The 21,369-nt window shown below is 47.4% G+C and overlaps 1 protein-coding gene across 4 annotated transcripts; it reads right to left on the bottom strand.

The window, feature by feature from the left end:
- Window positions 1–1,896: 1,896 nt before the first annotated feature.
- NDEL1 (nudE neurodevelopment protein 1 like 1) lies at window positions 1,897–16,352 on the bottom strand. 4 transcript variants are annotated; one of them, XM_072112603.1, is made up of 10 exons: window positions 14,257–14,278; window positions 9,435–9,532; window positions 8,495–8,648; window positions 8,263–8,411; window positions 7,583–7,719; window positions 6,513–6,686; window positions 5,517–5,608; window positions 5,072–5,238; window positions 4,389–4,423; window positions 1,897–2,066 (listed from the first exon to the last, which is right to left on the bottom strand). In XM_072112603.1, exons 1-10 carry the CDS (start codon window positions 14,263–14,265, stop codon window positions 2,059–2,061), a joined length of 1,023 nt encoding a protein of 340 aa, XP_071968704.1. In that variant the 5' UTR covers window positions 14,266–14,278; the 3' UTR covers window positions 1,897–2,058. The 4 variants fall into 4 exon arrangements, with proteins under 4 accessions (XP_071968704.1, XP_071968703.1, XP_071968706.1 ...); XM_072112602.1 differs by lacking the exons at window positions 4,389–4,423; window positions 14,257–14,278 and adding an exon at window positions 16,198–16,352; XM_072112605.1 differs by lacking the exons at window positions 4,389–4,423; window positions 14,257–14,278 and adding an exon at window positions 14,490–14,595.
- Window positions 16,353–21,369: the final 5,017 nt, after the last annotated feature.

Raw genomic sequence — 21,369 nt, 5'->3', positions numbered from 1 at the left:
TGTACAAATATCTTAGGCAAAAAAATATTATGTTTACAAATCTATATACAATAAAAACGAACAGAGAAAAAAAAAATGTAAACAGTCATATCACAACGTCAACGATAAAAACAACGGGATCGGGGGCAGAATCCTTGATAAGAGGCGGGGGGGCTGGGCCAAAATTAAGTGTGCTTTAAAATAATGTGCAGGGGGAGGGGAGAAAAGCAGTGGTCTTCAGAGGAAAGTACCCGTGTATCAACCGATTGTTGCCCATCAGTCGGGGTAAGGGGGGGAGGGGACTGGGGGCGTGAAAGTGCTCAGTGAGTCCTGTCCAATTCATAACTGGAGGTGACCGATTGACCCTTCTAGTCTGCCGTAGGCGGGTCTGTATTATAGCACTATAAAAACAGCGCCATCACTGTCTACAGGTCATGTGTGGTACTGCAGCTGAGCCCTACTCACTTTATGGAAACAGGGCTACAACACCAGACACAACCTCTATACTAATCCACGGCGATCATGATTTTCCACCCCTGTACGACCCCTTCTAAAGGGTCTGGAGATGCATCCTACACATAAGAGGCTGCGATGACCGGTCTCTATATCATATTGGAATCGACGTGATGCTAATATTGCAATATTAAAGCCATATTGAGGGCTTTAAAGGGGTTTGTCTGAGAACCTGTATAACCAGGAAGGGGCAGATCTTGGTCTCGGATGGGTGAGGTACATTGTGCATGTAGCCACTGAGCCAGACATGACTAGAGCACCAGGGATCGGCTCAGTGGTCATGTGCACTCTGGGTCCCGAGTGTCGTGTACTGAACTCCTTGATTCTATTCTTCCGTACAACCTGCCCTTTCCCGATTCTCAGACAACCCCTTTAAAGGATACCTTTACTACACATCAGAACCGCTGGATAACTTTTTTCGTAAATACTCCATTCGCACCTAGAGCTGCCCTTTGTCAAGCAGGCAAGTCATGACCTACCATCCGGAAACACTGTATAGCACAATATGGAAAAGCTACATCTCCCCTTTAACCTTCCAGCCTGCAGACACCAAATCGAATGCTGCTCTGGATGTGACTGGAGTATAAATTGCAATTAAGCAAATTTACTGAATGTAAAAGTCCAGAAGAGACGAGGGTGAGGGAATGTAACCTTGTCGTCCATATGATGGCGCTCACTAATATTGGGGGTCTAATTTGAAAAATGGGCTCCTGGGCTATAGATTTAGGGGCTCAACCGTGTGTAACATCTATGAAGATATCAGGGGGTGTCGCATGTTAGGCATCCACAGGAATAGAGGCACAGGACAATACGGGGAGGGGGTGGGGTTATACACGTACAGTATTTGTTTCCCATAATGCATCACGGCCCTGGTGGTGACCCCCATAGACATTAAATACTGTTTAAAGGGAAGGGGACGGGGTGAAAAATTAATAAAATAGACATTCTGATTGACACAAGCCGAGCTGCAACCCTGTAATATAGATCTGAGGAGTGGGGGAGGGGTTGGAGAGAATCGTGGGGGGCTCTGGATTGGAGAACCCAAAGCCTGGTGCATCCTTAGCGGGTGCGGGGTGCCTAGAACCGTCCGCTTTCTTCACCCGCTGCGTCGTAAAGCCTTCGGAGGGCGAGGTGTGAGGACATATTAAGCCGTAAGTGGTCGTGCCGCGCCTCCGGGATGATGACACGGCCACTTCGCAGCAGTACAGCAAACCGAGACACGCTGATAGGAAGTCGCAGAAGCCATGTCCCAGAAGGGGGGTCACAAAGCATCCAAGATGGCGGCAGCAGAGAGTATATTGCGCAGCCTCAGTTCCAGCTCAAGTACATATAGGGGAACCCCTTTTCCTGTCCCCGGGAGGAAGGGGGAGCAGTGTCACCTCCCTCCAAAAGGCAGTGAACAGGTTAAAGTGAAGCAAATAATTTGTTCTTATTTTTTTAGGAAACCGTGAAGAGTGAGAGATAAGAGTCTGTTCTCGGGAGGTTCCTTTGCTCATACGCTGAGGGGGAGCATTCCGGGGGGTGACGCCGGCCGTGATCCCAGTATTCCCGGAGGGTCGTATCCGTTCATTGCCCTGCGGAGGGAAAAGACGGAATATTAATACACGGATGGAGACTGGAGGTAGTCAACAACCTGCGCTCTCTTAGGAGAAGCAAATCAGTTCTGTGACAGTCCCCAGTATAGGGCACTGAACGGGACATAAGCCACCACTTACAGCCGACTCCAGGTACAACGGTCCCCTGTTCTCCAGATCTGAGGGGTCCCATCACCGAGACCCCCACCGATCATTAAATTAGACCCTGTCCTGCAAATAGGTCCAAACTTGTAATGACTGTAGAATCCCTTCAAGCCCAGTTCGGTCCTGGAAACAGACAGAACCAATTTGCTTCCCCTAGAATTACCTACTCCGTTTCCAAGGATGGAGCAGAGCAGCCTGCAAAAAAAACCATAACCCCCAATATCCACCAGGTAGAGCGCTCCTAGTGGGAGTTCTGCGCCTTCATCATAACAGAGCATAGAGGCGATACAACACATGGGGGGACACAACAGGGAGGCGCTATATAAATGACCACAGCCATTTATAATGGGGTGTGTGCGCCCTGGGGTGCGGTGCCGGGGGTGCGGGGAGGTTTGTGCTCTGTTAGAACGAGGTCACAGAAGAGAGAGCATTAATCAGTATCAGCCCCATGATCATCACCCTCAGATATTGCGGAAAAACCTACAAGATATATATACAAAATTCACTGTGCAGGGGGTGGCGCTGTTGCATTGTCACCTATGGAGAAATGTCTTCTTGCAGCTAGTGGAGAAAAGTGGTACTGCAGCTGGAAGTGGTCAAGGAAGAATAATGAAGGACTGGGACACGGGGGGACAGCAATCTGCTCACACACATGCGGCCACACACATGCCCGGACCACGCTGCCGCACACGCTGAGCCTTTAAGACTTGTGACCTGGCTTTGTGAGGAAGCAATTATGTCATCTTATAGGGGATAAAGCGAGTGAGAGAGTCTGGACCCACGCGTTGGAGACACGACGCTCAGATGTCAGGCCTCGTCTCACCCCCGATAATCCCATTACGACACAATAGTGGAGGAGACAATAGAGCGGCATCGTCACCTGCAGTGTCAGGATACTAGACCCTAAGGTCAGCGTCTTACAGGATCATCACTAGGATGGAGGACACAACCTCGCAGATCACGTGTACCCGAGCATGCACACAGCAAGACAAGATGACCACATCCAAAAGCCGCCCTGGTTATTATCACATGTCCGCCCTTTCATACTGAAGTCAGTAAATCAGAGGGTTAATGAAGATTACGAGCTGCAGCTACAGAGGGGTCTCCCAATAAAGGAAGTATAAATCTATATATCACAGTCCTGCTGCTACTAACAACATGCAAAAAGGTCTGATCACACATCTCTCCAGGGACAATACTAAACAATGGCTACAGAGAGCACAGCAGTGTAAGGACATGTCTACAGTGCAGCTACAATCCTGGAATAAGGCCAAATTCCACATTCCTGCTGCTTTTAACAACACACAAAAGGGATGATGCCTTCAGGGACAATACCCAACACTGGCTACAGAGAGCACAGAGCACAGCAGTGAAAAGACATGCCTGCAGAAGCTGCAATGCCGAAATATAAAGCTGCATTTCACAGTTCTGCTGCTACTCACAACATACGCAAGGGATTGTTCAAATAATCCTATTGCTTGACGTCTACCTAACTATCCACTGCGTAGATGGGGTCATGTAAAAGACTGACCACACACAAAGACCCAAGTCCCTGGTGGTTAGTGGGATGCACCAGTTATTATGCAGAGTTATATATCAGTTACATGTACAGACCTGCGCGATGAGACCTCGGGGGGTAATAACAGAATCGCAGGCGTCAATCTGTGTACACGGGGGAAGGCAGAAGCTAGAACAAGCTGCGGCCTCATCAGGAAATATAAAACATGGGATATTGGAAAGACCATTTCCAGGATGTGGCTCTCACGTGGGCAATGGATTTCCTTTATTGTCCCGGGATAAGAAATGCTTGTCTGCTATCTCATGTATACAGTGTCCATGGGAGGCGTCTGGCACTGCCACCTCAGCTGCAATACCTGACACAACCTGTGGATACAAGTGGCGCCCTTTGTGGAGAAAACAGATGATTCTGCAGGTTTGTCAGATCTGTGAAGTTTTTAGCTGTAGTCTGCTGTACAGAACACACTTCATAATGTCCCTGTCATTAGTCATAAGCTGTATGAGCACCTACAGGTCGACCACCTATAGAGAGCCGCCCCCATGCTGTTAGTCCAGACATTTTGAAAACAGGAGATGTTAATATATAGCGCGGCACCCAGAGGTAACACCAGCATGCACCTTATCACTATGTGCAATTACCCAGAAACAACGTGGGGAATATGACCTTTTCCTGCCTAGTGGGGGGAAAAGAGAAACAGATTACACAAAGCCACCTGGCGGCCACTTACCTGACGTCTGCAATGCCGCACATGCATACTGGGCTCTGCCAAGCGTGCAAGTGTTATGAATGGCGAGAGGGGGGACAAGCTGCTATCAAACGCTGTATGGGTGGATTATCTTCCCTAAAATCAAAAAGCCTCATCCTATACCCCCCCCATATCAGATGGTGACTGGTAACTGGCAGACTTACAGAAACGGACACCTCTTGATGCACAGCACCTACCTAAGGAATTAGGGTGCGGTCATCCGTCGCGTTTAACGCATGCGTTTAAAAACACATTGCAACAGCTGAAAAGAGATTTGCTGTAAACAGCTGTTAACACTTGTGTTTACAAAACACAACTTTTAACACAAGTGTTAACATCATGTCAACACATGTTGTTAACAGTTAACGCGAGCATTTCGTAACAAATGTTAACAGCTGTTTAATAAGGCAAATCATCTCTTCAGCTGTTGCCATGCGCATGCGTTAAACGTGACGTGTGACCGCACCCTCTATCCACACAGCATAAACGTGAAACTCTAAAACTGGATTGTATCACTAGCTCCACAGAGGGGTCCCTGCGGATCTGCCTGAAGACCACCAGAAGGTATAAACTCACCCTTTATCGAAGTACGTTGTGTGCGCTGGATGGGAGAACTTTGTCCCGCTGTTTAATATGCTGCTATTGCTGCTGCTATTGCTGTTCAAGCTGCCGGGGATGTAGGATTTTCGTGAAGCCTGATCCTTGGCAAAGTTTCTGCACGCTGCAAGCTTGGACTCTAAGGCCTAGGAGGAGGGAATAAGAGGAGAGAGGTAATCAACGGGGTCTGGGGGGCAAAGGCCGGAGGTGTCTGGGGTACACGCTGGAGCTGACGAGGGGCTTCCATGTGAGTCACACTGTGCACGGCAGGAGACTCTACTAAAAACTCTTCCACGTCTCCCATTCATCTTAATGTAAAGTTTTCAGGCCATCAATACCAGACCAGTAGGGGGTCCAAATCTCTCCGCCCCTTACATTTATATATAAAAAATATACAACATGAGATAAAATACAGAATACTTACACCCACTTTTCGTAAAAGGTCCCCTACAATGTTGAGGGCTGAGATCCGGGCGGACGGAGTTAGTGGGGTGGTACCAAATCCATTTGGTATACCTAGGAGGAATCCACAGGATGAGTGTTATACTGGTAGTGCAGGCAGGGTATAGGTAGGACGGTGCACAGCACAATGGTCAGGTCACTACTGGTGGTCATATGCTACAAACTAGGGGGTCTTAAAGGATTTCTACCACCAGGATGAAGGATTGTAAGCCTAGCACACTGACATGCTGGTGTGTTCCCCCTCTGGCAGGACCCACTTTTAATATTAGCTTTTTATGGCCTGGTTTTTACACAAAGAAGCTTGTATATTTATGCAGATGAGCCCGAGGGGCTCCAGACTCTATGGATGTTAATGGAGCCTGGAGCCCCTCAGGCTCATTTGCATAATTTTTAAAACCTTCTTTTCTTATAAACCAGGGCATAGAAAGCTTAAAGAAGAGCAAATCCTGCCTGAGGGAGCGCACACCAGGCATGTCAGTGTGCTTGGTTTACAATCCTTCATCCTGGTGGTAGATATCCTTTAAGTGATTAATAGGTGATGCTGGTCTTATGATTGCAGGTAATAACTCCTACATGAGTAAAGGGCTTATTCACACACACTTGGACCTGGTAGAGGTGAAACGTGGACCTGGTGGAGATCACATATTGACTGACAACACATAATGCTAGGGGTAGGAGTCAAGGCAGCAGAGTTAAATATTACACAAGGAGGCGCAGTTTCCCTTTGGAACAGATGTAACCATATTCTCAGTGTCACACGGTGATGCAGGGACTCCTATCATATGTAAACATGATGCTTGGACCCCCAAGCACAGTGCATGTCCATATTTCAGGAACTGAACACATCACATAGACCAGAGGTATAGACAAGTCCTCCAGGCTGAGGTGTGGGGAGATGAATATACAGGTAGGTGGAATGCAGGTCCTCTAGGGGCAGGTATGTCCTCCTCTGACCTACCTTTTGGAGAGGTAAAACTGTTGTCTGAGATTTTGCCTACAGGGGTGGCCGGTAAGGAGAGCGAGGCCTGCACGGCAGAGTCCGTCTTGTCACAGTCTAGGGTCGGGGAGCTGGGGGCGGATTTTCTCGTTCCGTCAGTCTGTCTCTCCCGGACCGCCAGTTCCTGCCGTAAATCTGGCAGAAAGAATAAAAAGAAATATTAAAATATTCGCAATCGCTAATTAGAGGAAACATTGAGAGGCGGCTGCAGGTTGGAAAGATCTGAGGATTAATGAGCCATCTGCTAAATGTTTCCTACAGAACCAAAATAATCCCCTTCTGTGAAGTCCTGCCCACCGCTGCCTGCCCTCTGCCCCCATTAATACTGCGGATTTCTTCTGTCTGGCCTTTGTGTTAGGGTTGAGGTCATACATTTTAAATATTTTTTTTAGATCACATTTTTTTTTTTTTACTTCCTTGGTGGACAGACTTTGCCTCCCCCCCAGCATCAGGTTGGGCATCTACTTCCTCCTGATGACAATACGGCCCCTTCTTCCCTCCCCTGCAGGAGGAGACCGCTCAGCAATACTGGAAAACTTGTGCTCCTTTCCTGACAAGCAAGTCAAAAACCTATTTCTATTGGCTGCCCTTTCTATCGTTGTACCACCAGGTGGCGCTACATTATGGAACTTGCCACTGTATAATAAGCTCAATGGTAAACTATGCTCATAGTTTATGATCTCCGCAATGATTAGGTACAATCCCTCATTTAACCACGTAAGAGCTGACGCCACGGGACACGATTATACACAGCTGTCACTGTATTTGTGTATTTCTCAAAAGAACAGCCCAAAAGCCCCAGCAGACAAGTATTTAGTAATATAGGGAGTCGCTGCATGTGGGTGGGGAGATATTTCCCCCGAGGCGCTGCGCCTCGTGTTGCCTCCACATAATACCTCCCTTTATACGTCTATATTTAGTAAGGAGCTTAATTTAGCGGCGTGTTGACACCTTAGGGCGTGTACGAGGCGACATAAAGAGCATTGTGTCCAGGCTTAGAGGACAACGAGCAGCCGGATTTAGACGCGTACCTCGTGCCTCATCCTTTAGTCTCTGTACGGACACCAGCAATGACTCCTTTTCATCCAGTTCGCTCTCCAAGAACGCGTTCCTCTCGATGGCCTGGTTCAACCTCTGCTCAAAGTCTTCCAGCGACACAATGGTGGCCCTGCGGAAGAGGGGGGGAAATGGTCATTGTCAGCGCAAAGAATCCTCTCTTACATCCGTCTCCTGACATTTCGGGAGGATTAAAGCTATTTAGTCCTTTATTGAAGAACAGGCGTCACAGGAGCATTGCTTTACTGCAGTGTAGTAATTCAAGGGTGTGAAACGCACCTGGCCGAGTGCTCGCAGAACAGGTGTCCCTAGGCGGGTGGCAGTTAAAGTGTTAATGCGGCTTGCTCACACACACCTGCGCTTTGTTCTCGTTCTCCCACCGTCCTCTTTTACGAGACTCATTACCTGACTACACGACTCATTTCACTCCCTGAATCACTGCTTTGTCTCGTTAGGAGGTGCGATGACTGTGCGCTCGCCTTTCATGACCCAGTTTGGGTGGCCCCCCCCCGCAGCCGAGTGCGCAGGAAGGAGAAATATCTACAGGCACTCAGTCAGAACCAATGACACCCCCTAAAAAGACCACATCAATCAAACACCCCTCATCCCAGCTGTAGAGCCCCCCCCGACACCCCGATGGGGGGTGGCCACTCACCGCTTGGCTCGCTCCAGGTCGTCGTTGGCCTGCTCCAGCTCCCGCACATACTTGTGGAGCTGGTCCTTGATGCTCCGGGCACGGCTCAGCTCATCCTCCAGGAGAGACACCTGCTTGTAGCTCTGCGAGTACTGGTGCTCCAGCTTCTCCTGCGAGGAGACAAGGAAAAGCTCGTTTACCCTCTGACCGCTGCTGTACTACAACCCCCAGCATCAAGAGGGCAGGCTCGCACCTTCAACGATTCCACCTCGTATTTGATTCTTTGGTTATCCGCAAGCAAATCTCTGTTCCTCTGCTCCGCCTGCACCAGCTGCGTCTCCAACTCGGCCTCCAGCTCCCGGCTCCCTTCCTGAAACTCCACCAACTCGTCACGGGCTTCCTGGTAACTACAGGGTTAAAGAGGGTGAAATATTGAGCGATTCTGGAAACCCACATAGGCCAGTTCCCTTCAGACTAGACAGTGAATAGCTCTCTCTGTCCTCCCCTTCCTAGAAATAGCGCCTCACATAGGCTGTTTCTAGAACTGGAGGAGAAAGCCATAGAATACAGTCACCCATTAAAGTGGATATAGGTATCGGTGGGGGTCAGACTTCTAGCGTCCTCACTCATCGGATGACACCCGAGCGCTCGGATGAATGAAGTCGTTCCTTCACTTTTTACCAAGCACAGTGCTGTCTGTTGTATAGTGGCTGTTCCAGGAACTGCAGATCAGTCCCACTTAGTGAAATGGGACCGCGCTTCATTCAAGACGTATGGATTAATGGAACTGATACTCCTATTGCTTCGAGCATGCTCATAAGTGGGGGTGCCAAGGGTCTGAGCCCCATATGCTAATGACATCCTATTCTATATCAAAACTCCTGGAATACCCCTCGAAGATTCCTAGTACTTCAGGGCTGTAGTATTGATCATATAGGTGTCACTGTGTCCGATCACTGGTCTCTCCAGTGATCCCAGCGTTCAGATAGGTGATTAATAACACAAAGATGACGGGAAGGGAGTCGATCTCTGCACCCCGGCCGATCAGCTGCTGCAAATGGTGTGTAGCTCTATGCACCATACATTATACAGAGGCCACACTTGGTATTGCATCTAGCACAATGTATGGCATGGACAGGTGGGTCAGCGGGGCCCTTTAGACTCTCCTTGTAAGGTCATCCCCAGGGCCTTACCTCTGCTTATAAGTCTTAGACAACTCTCTCCAGTAGGCAATCTCTTCCTTCGGGCTCATAAACTCCGGGACTTCTTCATTGTCCATGTTTAGGGAAATCTAAGAGACAAAATGATGAAAACAACATTTACTCGAGTAGCGACCATTTACGGAGCGCGGCGACACAATGCAGACTCTTCACGTAGACGCGGTGCCATGGGGGGGGGGGGGGCTTTATCATGTGGAAGGAAAGATGGACTTAATGAGGGAGAGATTTAGCAGGAAGATGTAGCTGGCGCCGACACATGAACACGCGGCAGCGCCAATTAGAAAAGCCTCCTGCCCGGCGAGAACGCAGAACGTACAATAAGAAAGATGGCGGCTACATCAACAATTGCAGAACCTAAACTCCCAGAATGCTCTAATAGTATGTTGCTTATAATAATGCTGGGAGTTGTAGTCACTGGTCACTTATAGTCAAATAGAGACTGGAAATTAAATATGTGCGGCCAGCAGGGGGCAGATTTTCCCATAACACATCCTATAACACACCGTGGGTATTAGTTGGGCCCCATATTCATATCCTGGGTACAGATAAACATTAGGGGGTCCCAAGCCATAACTATACATTATACCATCCTACACAAGACCATACGTCCACCATCCTGCCGGTCACCCAACTTTCCCAGCTACAGATCAACAGAATTCATGCTAAAAAGAGGACGATTGAAGGGCTTGGCTTGGCTTGAGGATTTTCATCTCTTCTAAGCGGCTTAGCGTCTCTTTCCCCTATTCCCCCCGTTTCTGATCCCATACTGTTCCCATAAATCCGCAGTCTCCCGTCTCCTAAGATTAGAAATGTGTCAGGATTCCCTGACGTCAGGATTCTACATTCCTGGAAGTGATAAGAGCCGGAGCTCGGCAGGAATCCGCCCTTACACAACAATGGAGGTTTATCCCCGGCACTTTCTTCCTGATCTGCGGAGGATTGGAGTATTTAGGATGGAAGCTTCCGCTCTCTCCGGGTGACATCAGCCCCCGGGAATGTCTTACATACTGTAATCCTGCACTTATGTCATGTACGAGACCTGCGATCCTTCTACAGGACGCCGAGACCATAAACAGGGAAGACATGAAGCCCCGAGTAATGGATGTCCTTATATTCTACCATAAGCATAATATGAGGAGCAGGGATGCAGTGTAAAGCATGAAGGACGGATTGAGCAGTGACTTCAGGCAGCATCCTGGTGGTTCACTCAATTAAAAAGACCTTGTAGAGCAGAGCTGCAGTGTAAAGCATGGAGGAGTGACTGAGCTTCCGAATACAGAGGGAAGGGCTGGGTGTTAAAGTGACCATCAAGGAGTCCGCTATATAGAGGAAAGTAATAAAAGCTGCAGTGTAAAGCATGGAGGAGTGAACGGAGCGTGTGATAATACAGGGGGGTGGTTTTAGAAGATCTCAGAGTGGTTCAGTCCATTGAAGAGACCAAATATGAGGGAGAGGAATAGATGGGGAAGGGAGGAGACAAGCAGAGCTGCAGTGTAAAGCATGGCGGCAGCACAACAGCCTCGGAATGCGATAACCGAAACAGGGATTTCAGACAGACAATCTCTGAAAATATTCTAGTAAACTCTGTAAAGAGAAGGAGGAGAGGAGACATATTGCGAACACAAGAAGTAGAGCTGCAGTGTAAAGCATGGTGGAGCAAGCCCTACAGCACGTCCTTACCGACCTGCGACTCTGCAATCTACAGGATCTGTAATATATTGGTATTTGTGTCCCCCCCCCCATCACACATCAGTCTGCAAATTCCCATGAACTCCTGGACACTCACTGACCGGCAGAGGATCTATGGGATGACAATGATTAATGACAAGGGGGAGGGGCGACAAGGACCAAGGTTATCAGTTCCAGGGACGATGACCCTAGTGTATGAGTGCCCTGTGCTATGTGGCACCACGTACCTGACTATGGGCACCCAGTATCTGGCCGTCAATGAGAGCGCCCCATAGTGGTTGGAGGTCCTGTCCCCAGGGGTGCACATGCCGCATGTATTTGTTATTATGTAACAAATTACGGAACCATCCGTGTGTCCGCTGGGTCACAACTCCTTGCTCCCATATCTAGCACCAATACCCTTCCTTCTAGATGCAGGAAGCTCATGGGTGACACTGCTGCGCCCTCTGACGGTCGCGCTGTCCCCAATGACCTTCATATAGACGTAGGGCAACGAGATAAAAGACACCCGAGAGCGACTGATAAACAGAGCGACGCAGGAAGGTGAACAATCCTCTGCCCATATATATCACACTGGGGACCTGATACCCTTGTCCCTTTACAATAAGATCTCTTTAAAGCAGGTTCAGACATGTCAGGCGGGGACTACAAGACCGATCATGCCTTGCCAAACACTACCTTGTCTGTGTGTGTCTATGGAGAGGCGACAATAGAGCGACTATCAATGGTGTAGGTCTTGCCGTGGCCATACACATTAGATGAATGTTATCAGCACAAGACTGTAGTATTTTACATTTCCCAATGCTATAGATCTCTGAAAACAGCTACTACCCTGTAAACACATGCAAACTCAGACAAGACGAGTATAGGAGAAGCGGCCCAAATCTGTTGTGTATGGTCTCCGTAACTTCTCCTCTGCTAACGGGATGGAAATCCTTGAGCGATGTCTGATCACACCATGCAGCGACCTTGGTAGAACGGGAGGAATGTAATCACATGATCACAACAAGGCAGTGCCCGCCCCCATGTCTAAATATAAGACAACATCTACAATGTAACAGGGTGATCATGATGGTGCCGGGATGTGCCCATGTCCAATCTGACATCTTCAGAGAAAGTCGCATCCTCAATCCCAGAACACCCCCCCCCCACCCGGTTTAGTTCTGGTGATTTACACGGGGTTCTGTGGCTCTAAGAGTGGGCACTGCCAGGCCTATGGCATCACTACTGGGTAGCACATTATACGCCATATATAGCGGAATTACCATTCCACCCAATCAGAAATATAGACTTCAGGTCAAGGTAGCCCCCCGGAAAGAAGAGCGGTGGTGCCACCAGTAGTAACCAGTGCGCCCAGTGCAGTAGAACGGGATTGGGGCGACCAACATCTAGATCTGTTGTCTGACACGTGTCGCCCATAGATGCAGAAAGTGGAAAATGTTCACGTATCACATCTACATCACTGCAGGTGGCACATCTAGGGCAGTGCCCAGGACCCAGTAGGCACTGAGTGCTGGGTGCCCTGTGGCTCTGGCAGTGCGATGGTTAAGTGGCCTCCCCCCATAGCCAGGAGATGTAACCAGACCCTGCGCTGTAACCCATCCCCGCTCTGAGGTCTTGTAAACTTACAAGGAAACGGAAAAGTTGTCAAAACTTTTTGTCTCCCGGTGACGCGATTGTTTCATCTTGTAATGTGAGAATGTGGCGCGACTTATCTGTACAGGGCGTGCGCGGTATTCACACTATCAGGTGTTATGTACACTGGGAAAGCCGACCTCGTACTGGGAGATACACAATAACTCGCCACTTATATAAAAGGAGTGCGCGCTCACCTGCCAAGTTACAGGACAAGATGAAATCCTAAACCGTCAGCTATGATGACGCCCATTATAGAGTAGAAGGGGATTCGCAGAGATAGACCCTCATACACAGGGCTCCGGAGGTCCTCAGGATGTTGCACAACTGCAACTCTCAGCATGTCCCAATCCCCTGCAATCTGGTGCATGATGGGAGTGGTAGTTGTGTAACACACGCCTTGAGACCACCGATCTTATCTCTGCAGTTCCCTTTTATTTACATGTGGGTTTTGCCCGTGATCCTCAGAGGAACCACAATACGGGTCAAGTCACACGGCCGCAGGCGATCCATCCAGTCCCAATGGGACCTGTGACCTCAAATCTCACAATCAATGGGGTCTCAGAACACCGACCCCTACAATCTAACCCCTGACCCCACTGTATATAATTTAGTCACCCTCTAAAAGCCGCAGAATAAAAGCAGACACAGGCACCGGGCCCAGAGACCAGAACACGCCGTCTATCCTGGGGGCACTGGACCCCAAAACTGCCGCAGCACCAACTAGTTATTCCATATGTCGGGGTAAATGGTCCAGCAGAAGTGAAAACAAACTGGTCCGTAAAGATTAGAAACTATTCTACGAAGGAAATCGCCAGGAAGCTCCCATCAGGGGCGCGGAGGGATAGTACCAGAGGTCACAACATGTGTCTCCTCTCATCATCTGCCTCATACGCAGAACAGATGTTCCCGGCACATTCCCACCATCCACACGGATCACACAGGGCGGCTCGGATACACAAGATCTGCCACTAATTACAAGCGCACATGGAGCGGGGATCGCAGGGATTATCCGGACCTCTGGGTGCAGGATCGGCCGGCCATGCCTGATCTGTATTGATGCATCATGTCCATCGGGGCAGGCATGATTAATCAATCCTGGAGGGAGTGTATGTAAACAACCCCCCCTGGCCTAGATGTGACCCTCAATCAGCTCATCGTATTAAAAGTCCATAATTATTAAGGGCTGGGATAATACCCATCCTGCAGCCGCTCCGCGTGTAGGGGGAATAGCCCTGCACCCCTTTATACTCAGGATCTGTGGGGGTCTTACAGGTCTGATCCCACCGAAGATTATAAATCCATTACACATTTATAGAGATTACAACTCCGAGCAAAGACAACCCACAGCATGAGAGAGAACTCCCATCATTCATAGCGCTCATCCGATATACACAGAGCAATATCATCGGTCCCCACACCCTATTAGGGTCCACAGCACAGGGTAATGTAGGGTTAACTCCATAAATACCAGAAACATGGGGACACTGCTCGCCGCCAGCGACTCATGAGGATCTGCACACGATGGGGAGAAGACCAGGAGATGCCCGAACTCCAGAGACAGGAAAAATCCACAAAGAATAAGACCCTGCACATCCGCAGGATGAGATCAGGACAAGCGGCTGGAAACATGGAGCAATTCCTGGAAGTCTGGGGAACCCTGGGGGAGGGGGTGGAGGTTTAAAGGGCCGTAGCACCACATACCATGCTATCCCCCGGCGTCCGCACACACAGCCCAGCACTGGGGATCAGACGTGTCAGCTCACAGCTATGGCCACAGACACAACACAGGCAGCGAGTGATCCCCAGCCCAGCCAATCACAGCGCAGGAAGCCTACACCCTCCCCAGACCCAGCGCCCAATGAGAAAAGAATGGGGAGGGAGCAGGGTGACAGTTTTCAGATACAACCCCCCTCTTACTCTCAGACATAACAGGTGACAATAAGAGCTTAGGTAACCAACGCTCAACACAGACCGCGTAATAAACACTCCTCATCATACTCCCAGGAGGGGGCGCAGACAGACATCCCCTTTAAGGCAGATTATCAGTACAAGGATATGGGCTGAGGGGTCCCTTTACTAGAGGGATTGGATAATCCTCTCTACATACAACGTAAACCTGTACAACATCTGCTACAATGTGTAACAAATATGTATCCAGGTATCCGCAATACACAGGGGGGTGCACCAGGGGGCGCTGCCAGAATCTGCCCCACCACCTCCAGCAGAACATCAGCAGCTACATATTATGCAGGCACAGACCACGCGCCAGCGGGCACCGCCACCTCTTATTCTCCCCCCCCCCCATAACTAAAAGGTGAACCAAAACACCTAAATTCTTGGGGCTCCTGTACAATGTCCGTGACATGGGGGGGCAGCAATCATCAATGACAACGCAGGTCACATGACAGACCATGGAGACCAGAGGTGTAAGGACATTATACATTATCAGCAAACCCCATTTTGAGCTTAGCGCCCCCTGATGTATCCATCCTGCCACTACACCCCCTGATCCTGTCATTCCACGTCCCCATCACATGAAGACACCAAAAGACGACAACTCACTCCTGTGGTGCCCCCAAATCACAGCCCTCCTCTCCCTGCGGCGCCCCCCTCTCCCTGCGGCGCCCCCCAAATCACAGCCCCCCTCTCCCTGCGGCGCCCCCCTCTCCCTGCGGCGCCCCCCAAATCACAGCCCCCCTCTCCCTGCGGCGCCCCCCTCTCCCTGCGGCGCCCCCAAATCACAGCCCCCCTCTCCCTGCGGCGCCCCCAAATCACAGCCCCCCTCTCCCTGCGGCGCCCCCAAATCACAGCCCCCCTCTCCCTGCGGCGCCCCCAAATCACAGCCCCCCTCTCCCTGCGGCGCCCCCAAATCACAGCCCCCCTCTCCCTGCGGCGCCCCCAAATCACAGCCCCCCTCTCCCTGCGGCGCCCCCCAAATCACAGCTCCCCTCTCCCTGCGGCGCCCCCCAAATCACAGCCCCCCTCTTCCTGTGGCGCCCCCAAGTCACAGCCGCCCCTCTTGTAGCACTCCTAAATCACAGCCCCCATCTGTAGCACCCCCTAAATCACAGCCCCCATCTGTAGCACCCCCTAAATCACAGCCCCCATCTGTAGCACCCCCTAAATCACAGCCCCCATCTGTAGCACCCCCTAAATCACAGCTCCCCTCCCCTGACACCCCTAAATCACAGCCCCCCTCCCCTGACACCCCTAAATCACAGCCCCCCCCCCCCATATCACCCTAAATCCCAGCTCCCAGCCTTCCCCCTCACGCTCAGCGCCCCCCTGCGTCTCCTCCAGCCTCTGCCCCTCCCTGTCACCATGGCTCTCAGCCTCCAGCTGCCGGCCCCCGCCCCGGGCTTCCTGGCTGCCTTTCTCGCGGTGTCTCTCCCCCGGGCCCGGCTCTTACCCGGTGTATGCGGTCCCGGCGCTCCCGCTGTCCCCGGCCCGGTCACTGAGCGGCGGTTTCCGGCAGACACGCAGCGTCATACGTCATCATCAGCCGGGGGCGTGTCCTGCTGCCAGCGGAGGGGAGTGTCCCGCCCTGGTCACGTGAGCGGCTCGCGGCTAACGCCCTGTCAATCATCTCCCCAGGTACAAGAGAAAGCAGAATGTGGAGGCCGGAGAACTACAACTCCCATCATACACTCCGTCGTGACGTCATGGCCCTATAAATATGGTATATATACATTAACATTCCTATCATCTGCGAACCCTCCTTCCACCACAGCACGTCTCCTGATACCTCAGCTCAACCAAAACAGGAGCACATGAGCCCCATTCCCCCAAAACTGGCGCCCCCTGTATGATTCCTCGTGCAGACCCACAAATAATGACAGAATACTACTTTGGGTGGAAAGGTACAAATATATACCCTCACTCTGTGCTTAATATTTATATATATATATATATATAACCCACCATGCCCCTCAATATAAATATGTCCCCACTGTGCCCCTAGTTATATGTAACGCAGTTTCCCCAAATTATAAATGTTCCAATAATTATATATATGCCCCAAATTATATATATCCCACTGTACCCCTAAATATACATATATGTCCTCACTGTACCTCTAATGATACATATATGTGGCCACTTATTATACATATATGTCCCCACTGTGCCCCTAATTATACATATGTCCCCACTCTACCTCTAACTATACATATGTCCCTACTGTGCCCCTAATTATACATATATCTCCCCACTGTGCCCCTTATTATAAATATATGTCCCCACTGTGCCACTAATTATACATATATGTCCCCACTGTGCCCCTTATTATACATATGTCCCCACTGTGCCCCTAATTATACATATATGTCCCCACTGTGCCCCTAGTTATACATATATGTCCCCACTGTGTCCCTAGTTATACATATATGTTCCCACTGTGTCCCTAATTATACATATATGTCCCCACTGTGTCCCTAGTTATACATATATGTTCCCACTGTGTCCCTAATTATACATATGTCCCCACTGTGCCCCTTATTATACATATATGTCCCCACTGTGTCCCTTATTATACATATATGTCCCCACTGTGTCCCTAATTATATATGTCCTACTAATTTTATATATAGTGTCAAGTCAGCCGCCATGACACTGGCGGGGCTATATAGTGTCATCAGAGTGCCCCTAGTTATACAGATATGTCCCAACTGTGCCCCTAATTATACATCTATATCCCCACTCTGCCCCTAGTTATACATATATGTCCCCACTCTGCCCCTTATTATACATATATGTCCCCACTGTGCCCCTAATTATACATATATATGTCCCACTAATTTTATATATAGTGTTAAGTCAGCCGCCATGACACTGGGCGGGGCTATATAGTGTCATCAGAGTGACCCCATGTCAGTGCCTCAGTTACTATAGACCAGTAACCTACCTATACAACCTACCGACAGTGTCACCAATGACCTTGAGGGCAACTATGACCTTGCCTTTGTCCACGGCCACATATTATAAGATTCGTCATATGATTTCACTTCATCTACTGTCTGGTGTGTTTTACGTCCTGGAGGACTGAGGGAATATATTACCGCTCGATACACACACCGCGCCATGAATAAAACATTGTGCCGCAGTCTTTGTCGCCCATTGCCTCGTAGCCTGATCTCCCTGGCACATCAACAACGGGATGAGTCACGAGTGGTGAAACGTTACCGTCACTGCGAGTCATATGAGGCTCAGCCGCAGCGTCAGCAGAGACATGGAGAACAAGCCTTAAAGGCAAAGTACAACAAACATGTCATATATCCACAGGCAGAGGCGCAGGTATTTATAGGAGCAAGAAGTCTAGAAAGTTTTGATATATTCTGATCTGCCCCATGTACACCGGAAAATATGCAAAGTTTTCTATGATAAGATAAGGAAAACAACACCTCTTTTACCTACCTTGTAAGGCAGAATTATAGCAGTTATATTCCTGTACATAGGGGGCAGTATTATAGTAGTTATATTCTTGTACATAGGGGGCAGTATTATAGTAGTTATATTCTTGTACATAGGGGGCAGTATTATAGTAGTTATATTCCTGTACATAGGGGGCAGTATTATAGTAGTTATATTCCTGTACATAGGGGCAGTATTATAGTAGTTATAGTCTTGTACATAGGGGGCAGTATTATAGTAGTTATATTCTTGTACATAGGGGGCAGTATTATAGTAGTTATATTCTTGTACATAGGGGGCAGTATTATAGTAGTTATATTCCTGTACATAGGGGGCAGTATTATAGTAGTTATATTCCTGTACATAGGGGCAGTATTATAGTAGTTATAGTCTTGTACATAGGGGGCAGTATTATAGTAGTTATAATCTTGTACATAGGGGGCAGTATTATAGTAGTTATAATCTTGTACATAGTGGGCAGTATTATAGTAGTTATATTCTTGTACATAGGGGGCAGTATTATAGTAGTTATATTCCTGTACATAGTGGGCAGTATTATAGTAGTTATATTCCTGTACATAGGGGGCAGTATTATAGTAGTTATATTCCTGTACATAGGGGGCAGTATTATAGTAGTTATATTCTTGTACATAGGGGGCAGTATTATAGTAGTTATATTCTTGTACATAGGGGGCAGTATTATAGTAGTTATATTCTTGTACATAGGGGGCAGTATTATAGTAGTTATATTCTTGTACATAGGGGGCAGTATTATAGTAGTTATATTCTTGTACATAGGGGGCAGTATTATAGTAGTTATATTCCTGTACATAGGGGGTAGTATTATAGTAGTTATATTCTTGTACATAGGGGGCAGTATTATAGTAGTTATATTCTTGTACATAGGGGGCAGTATTATAGTAGTTATAGTCTTGTACATAGGGGGCAGTATTATAGTAGTTATATTCTTGTACATAGGGGCAGTATTATAGTAGTTATATTCTTGTACATAGGGGGCAGTATTATAGTAGTTATATTCTTGTACATAGGGGGCAGTATTATAGTAGTTATATTCTTGTACATAGGGGGCAGTATTATAGTAGTTATATTCTTGTACATAGGGGGCAGTATTATAGTGGTTATATTCCTGTACATAGTGGGTAGTATTATAGTAGTTATATTCTTGTACATAGGGGGCAGTATTATAGTAGTTATATTCCTGTACATGGGGGGCAGTATTATAGTAGTTATATTCTTGTACATAGGGGGTAGTATTATAGTAGTTATACTCTTGTACATAGGGGGCAGTATTATAGTAGTTATAATCTTGTACATAGGGGGCAGTATTATAGTAGTTATGTTCTTGTACATAGGAGGCAGTATTGTAGTAGTTATATTCTTGTACATAGGGGGCAGTATTATAGTAGTTATATTCTTGTACATAGGGGGCAGTATTATAGTAGTTATATTCCTGTACATAGGAGGAAGTATTATAGTAATTATATTCTTGTACATAGGGGGCAGTATTATAGTAGTTATATTCTTGTACATAGGGGACAGTATTATAGTAGTTATATTCTTGTACATAGGGGCAGTGTTATAGTAGTTATATTCTTGTACATAGGGGGCAGTATTATAGTAGTTATATTCATGTACATAGGGGTAGTATTATAGTAGTTATATTCCTGTACATAGGGGGCAGTATTATAGTAGTTATATTCTTGTACATAGGGGGCAGTATTATAGTAGTTATATTCCTGTACATAGGGGGCAGTATTATAGTAGTTATATTCTTGTACATAGGGGGCAGTATTATAGTAGTTATATTCCTGTACATAGGGGGCAGTATTATAGTAGTTATATTCCTGTACATAGGGGGCAGTATTATAGTAGTTATATTCTTGTACATAGGGGGCAGTATTATAGTAGTTATATTCTTGTACATAGGGGGCAGTATTATAGTAGTTATATTCTTGTACATAAGAGGCAGTATTATAGTAGTTATATTCTTGTACATAGGGGACAGTATTATAGTAGTTATATTCTTGTACATAGGGGTAGTATTATAGTAGTTATATTCCTGTACATAGGGGGCAGTATTATAGTAGTTATATTCTTGTACATAGGGGGCAGTATTATAGTAGTTATATTCCTGTACATAGGGGGCAGTATTATAGTAGTTATATTCTTGTACATAGGGGGCAGTATTATAGTAGTTATATTCCTGTACATAGGGGGCAGTATTATAGTAGTTATATTCCTGTACATAGGGGGCAGTATTATAGTAGTTATATTCTTGTACATAGGGGGCAGTATTATAGTAGTTATATTCTTGTACATAGGGGGCAGTATTATAGTAGTTATATTCTTGTACATAGGGGGCAGTATTATAGTAGTTATATTCCTGTACATAGGGGGCAGTATTATAGTAGTTATATTCTTGTACATAGGGGGCAGTATTATAGTAGTTATATTCTTGTACATAGGGGGCAGTATTATAGTAGTTATATTCTTGTACATAGGGGGCAGTATTATAGTAGTTATATTCCTGTACATAGGGGGCAGTATTATAGTAGTTATATTCTTGTACATAGGGGGTAGTATTATAGTAGTTATACTCTTGTACATAGGGGGCAGTATTATAGTAGTTATGTTCTTGTACATAGGGGCAGTATTATAGTAGTTATATTCTTGTACATAGGGGGCAGTATTATAGTAGTTATATTCCTGTACATAGGGGGCAGTATTATAGTAGTTATATTCTTGTACATAGGGGGTAGTATTATAGTAGTTATACTCTTGTACATAGGGGGCAGTATTATAGTAGTTATATTCTTGTACATAGGGGCAGTATTATAGTAGTTATATTCTTGTACATAGGGGGCAGTATTATAGTAGTTATATTCTTGTACACAGGTGTAGTATTATAGTAGTTATATTCCTGTACATAGGGGGCAGTATTATAGTAGTTATATTCTTGTACATAGGGGGCAGTATTATAGTAGTTATAGTCTTGTACATAGGAGGCAGTATTATAGTAGTTATATTCTTGTACATAGGGGGCAGTATTATAGTAGTTATATTCTTGTACATAGGGGGCAGTATTATAGTAGTTATATTCCTGTACATAGGGGGCGGTATTATAGTAGTTATATTCTTGTACATAGGGGGC

Source organism: Engystomops pustulosus, chromosome 6 (genome assembly GCF_040894005.1).
Source record: "Engystomops pustulosus chromosome 6, aEngPut4.maternal, whole genome shotgun sequence".
NCBI classification, from domain to species: domain Eukaryota; kingdom Metazoa; phylum Chordata; class Amphibia; order Anura; family Leptodactylidae; genus Engystomops; species Engystomops pustulosus.
The sequence above is the reverse complement of the archived record's forward strand: the minus strand, read 5'-3'. Positions and strand labels throughout refer to the sequence as shown.

Excerpts from the sequence above, each read along its gene's own strand:
- NDEL1 (XM_072112601.1), bottom strand. Across the intron at positions 8,412-8,494 it reads ACGAGGTGGAATCGTTGAAG|GAGAAGCTGGAGCACCAGTA; the intron begins GTGCGAGCCTGC and ends GTCTCCTCGCAG. Across the intron at positions 7,720-8,262 it reads GACCTGGAGCGAGCCAAGCG|GGCCACCATTGTGTCGCTGG; the intron begins GTGAGTGGCCAC and ends CCTCTTCCGCAG.